Consider the following 5,060-nt stretch of genomic DNA (forward strand, 5'->3'; position numbering starts at 1 on the left):
GCCAGGCAATGAAAATTCCCGTACACTTGGGCGAAATTCCCACTATCGTCTACAGCATCATTTCTCCAAATGAAATGAATCTACTTCTTATGGCAAACATATTACTTGATATTTGTTCTATTTGTAGAGATAAATTGAAACAAAAAATTGAAGTCCAATCCTGTTGCTGTTGGAATGAACACTCTTTCTGTCGTTTGATCTGAAATTACTTTGCAAAGTCTGAATAAATATTCTGTCACTTCAGGAGGGTAGGAAGAGCGGATACCCCCCCCCCTCCAGCAGTATGAAAACACATACATTTAATCAAATGCTTAGTGAGAGTGAGCCCATTGGTATAGCACTTTTATGATTTCAATCTTTGCTCCCAAGCCATCTTATGCCATAGCTGATGACCTTGGAAAACGAGAGATGCAAATATGATGAAACAGAGATACAGTCACATGCACAAATTTAGAATTTGAGACAAAATGATCGGATAGCATCCATATTTTGTCGAAAATTTTGATTTTGTAAGTAGACATGTAAAAGCTCACCCAAATCTGAGAGCATCCCACTACCAATTGTTGAATTCAAGTGAAGAACTCAGTTGAGAGCATCAGATGATTACGGAGGAGGAGAAACATCTTCAGATATGGGAAACAAATAATGAAAAAAATGGACTGCTCTGAGCAGGACTCGAACCAGGAACCTTCTGATTACTAAGCAACGACTCTACTCACTCATCCACGGAGCAACACTGAAAGCTAGACAGTCATACGTCACAAACGTTTTTGTAAGAGGGAAAGCTAGGTCGACCGCGAGGGTGAATCAGTGGTCGCGATGATAAACAACCGAGTTTGTTTTTCGAAGTCCGAAAAAGTGAGCCTAGATCCGCCAAAATTCCCGCAGATATATCAGGACCGTAGCCAGAACTCGAAAGCAGGGGGGGGGGGGGAGAGCACTTCTGGGGGGCCCAACCTGACTCCACGTTTTCATATCTATTGTTGCTATTTAACCTTTATACACTTGGCAAGAATTTGAACGAAATCGTAGGCTCTCAGGCTGGGGACCTAGGGGACCCCCTAATTACAAATTCCCCCTCATGTATAGCTCGTTGGAAAGCTTACGGAACACTGTTTCCAACGAGGTATCACCTGTGGAATTCCCACCCTAATCGTAGAAGAAGAAAGTTCATAAAACTTTTTTAAAATACGAAAAAATTAGAACTTGGGGGGCCCTTGCAACCCATACAGACACCCAATGCTGACAAAACGATGATAATGTATATGCAATACACTTATTATAATAGTACTTTGCATTGCAGCAATTGCTACCATTTTTTAAAGCGAGAGAAAAATTCAGAAAAAAATCTATAAGGCGCCCTGTATATAATTTTCGAAGGACTGTTACAGAAATTCGCGTTGGCGGCCCTGGTGAACCCTCTAATCATGATTGAAACACCGTTGGATATGTTATGGAACACAGATTGCAACGAGGCAACAAGAGGTATGCTTCTAGACCAATTCAGTGAAAAAATATCTCGTCTTATATGGAAGTCCAGAAAATAAATGTAATTTACGTAAAAAAAAAAAAAAAAAAAAAATGATACTTAAAAACTTGGCCAACCTTGTCCCTTTCCTACTTCCCTCATATAAGTAACAAGTACTTTTGCAGGGTATTAGCGTGCAATTTTTATGACAGTACCCCCAATGGAGAATGCCCCCCAAAAAATTAAAAAAAAAAAAAAAAAACCAAATTTACCTTTCTCGTCTCCGCCGTGGTACTCCCCACATACATACAATGCATATCGGCGACAAGCTTCATCTTTCACGAAGACTTTGATACCAAAATTATCTTCCTAGCTTAATTAGGGGCTGAGTTATTAAGGTTTAAAGTTCAACGCAGCAGATGCGTCCTTTGGCGTTTAAAGGTTAAATTACGATCATGGTATTCCCAAACAAGAATTCAGAGTAGAAATAATCGAAAACTACACAGAAAATAATTAAGGGTCAGTAATGTGAAACATACTGTATAATGCATTATGTACTGTATATCAGATGACCAGCTTGCTATTTAAAAATATCCCCATACTCCCATCTATTTTACATTTATAGATCCGTATTTCCAATGTGTGAATTAAAGAACATTTTACAAGGGGAATAAAGTGAACATTTGAAAATTATCATGAGGAAATTCAAAATTTATATGAGACATCCAGCTTAACAGAGAGGAATTTCTCCATCATTCCCCTAGTAATTTGCACACTGCGTATCTCAGAATCTTTTCACTACATATTAAATGCATTTTTTTTCTAAGACAAATTTGGAGAAAAAGTAACTCTAAGAGTTTGTATAAATTGAATTACATTGAAAACTTACTAAACAATGATATGTAATTGTTTGAAGTAAGACATAAAGCATTCATATGAAGGAATTAATACAGAAATAAAATAGATGAATAAGTTATACTATAGTTACAATTTGGACAATCCGTACTCCTCTATAATTCTGTACTGTGTGTGTAAAAGTTTAAAATTTTAGTTAAATGATCAAAGCCAATAACAAATAATGAATGTATAGCTGATTCATCAATTTATTTTTCTTGTGAATAAAACAATAGGGAGGGAGACAACAGTGGCTCAGTGTTGGAGCGTTCACGCTGGTTCGATCCCAGATCACGCCCAGGGGCGTTATTTGGGGAGGGCAGGGAGGGGCAATTGCCCTCCCCCTGAGTTTGAGATTTATATAGATTTTATCAATGGACTAGTAGTAATCAGTGAAAAACGCAAAATTTTACATATATCAAGAGGTCTTGCCCCCCCCCAAGCAAAATCTGAAATGATGGTACTGCTCACGCCAAGTGAAGTTTGTGGTGGACAAACACCGTGTGCGTGGTTTTCTCGGGTTCTCCCGTTTCCTTCCACTTTCTTCATTCCACTAGCTCATTCATTTATTCTTATCATCACCGTCCCCTTTAGCCTATTCGGCATAACCGTGGCCCGTAAAACTCAAAGATTCTTTAAACAAAAGAAAAGAAAAGAAAATGCGTCTACTTACTTGACTTTAAAAAGCTCCAATCGCCTATTCTTCATTGCGTTGAACTTCTGCAGAACTTTCATGATGTCTAGGTTTGCAGTTCGTTTCTTTTCAAACGCAAGAAACACCAGGTTGGCCAATCGTTTCTGACTCATGGAAAGTCTTTCTGGGCTATTTATGCGGGTCAACACAGAAAACGAAGATTCACATAACGCGGTACTGCATGCAAATGTTCGGATAGAAGCAAGTAGAGCATAAGTATCTTCATAAGCCATTTTAACCTTATAGATTTCACTGAAGGCGTCAGAAGAATTACATTTGCTAACATACGCCTTTGCAACAGCAAGTTCTTCTTTAGACGATATGGTAATTCCTAATGAAGATAAGTAGTCTGTTTTCGGAAGCTTGAGATTTTCTGCTGTAGTAACTGCGTCCAACAAAGCATTGTTACTGTGGAATCGTCTGTTAATTTCTATAAGAACTAAATCAGTCGACTCGTAGAACACCTGTCGCAAACACTCAACTTCTGTATTCCCTACACCAGTTGTTTCTGCTACAACAAAATCCTGTAGTGACGTACTTATTTTTCTTTTCCTTGAAGGGCGTTGACAAGCTTCTTCAATGTGGGTATCTTCTATCATGCGATTTGTTTCACCTACAATATCTCGAAACGTTTCATCATTTCGAATATTGTTCAATGTTTCCACAGCAGCATCAACCAGATTTCATGCAGTACTTAAACTTGCTTCATGCGACTGGAGAATTTTATCAACAGGATGAAGAATTTCAAGTATTTTTTTCATCAATAATAAACAAAATCGGAACTGCAATTTCCCAACAGTCAGAATAAGTCCAGTACTTTCTACTAATTCATCCCTATTAAAATTCCCGTTCTTAACCAACTTTAGCACCTCCAATATTTCCATATAATTGTCGGGAATTATTTGTATTACCCGTAAATGTCCTGACCAACGGTGTTCTAAAAGACGAGCAAGATTCCGACCTTCATACAAAGTAGCAATTTTACTTCTTTTAAGGAAAGTATAAACCATGACACACTGATCAAAATGTTGTTTGACAAGAGGAATATCGTTCACACATTTAATTACTACTAAATGCAATCTGTGATTGAAACAATGTATGTAAGGAATATCACCTCCTAGTCGTTGCTGTATTATTGCTTGCACTCCACCCTTCTTCCCGCTCATCACAGAAGCCCCATCGTAACACTGGCTCAACAGTCTTGTGCAATCTAAACCATAGTCCCGAAGAACATTAAGTGTGAGATCGGCAAAGGAATCGGCACTAAGAGATGGCAGAGTTTCTATGCTTAAAATAGACTCACGAACTTTTCCGTCCTTCACATATCGAATACCGATACCCACATTTTCTCGATTGTTTTGTCACGTGTTCCATCCTCCAATAGAGTGAACCATGGCACATCTGCACTGTTAATGTCATCAACAATATTTTCTCGAACAGTATCTGTCATCACTTGAATTATATCATTCTGGATTTCCGGAGATAAATAGGAAGCATTTTGAGGAATTTGTTTGTAACAATCGGCCAGTTTCTCGTCCTTTCTTAGTGTATATTCAAACATATTTCGGAAGAGGCTCTGTTCCTTGTGTTCTTCAACATTATAAGTCCCTCTCATTGGTAATTCATTCACAGCTAGGAACTGAATAATTTCCGCGGTGCTCTTTACATAATACTGATTTTTTCAAGTACACTTTGATTTACTAAAAGTGACACTGGTTTCCTTACAGCTGTGCGCTTTTGTTTCTCTGCCCACATATTCATCGCAACGATATGTTTGGTTGTTGCGACATGTTTTATTAAACCTGCTTTTGATTTATCAAGAGCGGCCTTCCAGTTACTAAAACCTTTAGATGTAAAGGCTACTTCTTTACATCCATAAGGTTGAAACTGTCTGCATGCGTAACAAAACGCAGCATCCCGGGATTGCGAATATTCCAACCACGTAAATCTCTGAAACCATTCCGTTTGAAAGCATCGTCCGTCTTTATTCCGAGGATAATATTC

General features: G+C 38.2%; 1 protein-coding gene across 1 annotated transcript; it reads right to left on the reverse strand.

Moving 5' to 3' along the window:
- Nucleotides 1-3,739: 3,739 nt before the first annotated feature.
- LOC145665924 (zinc finger MYM-type protein 1-like) lies at nucleotides 3,740-4,222 on the reverse strand. Its single transcript, XM_081733042.1, has one exon. The coding sequence runs from the start codon at nucleotides 4,220-4,222 to the stop codon at nucleotides 3,740-3,742; it is 483 nt and encodes a 160-aa protein (XP_081589168.1).
- Nucleotides 4,223-5,060: the final 838 nt, after the last annotated feature.

The sequence above is a fragment of the Thermobia domestica genome, chromosome 1 (assembly GCF_964235325.1).
Source record: "Thermobia domestica chromosome 1, izTheDome1.hap1.1, whole genome shotgun sequence".
Lineage (NCBI taxonomy): Eukaryota > Metazoa > Arthropoda > Insecta > Zygentoma > Lepismatidae > Thermobia > Thermobia domestica.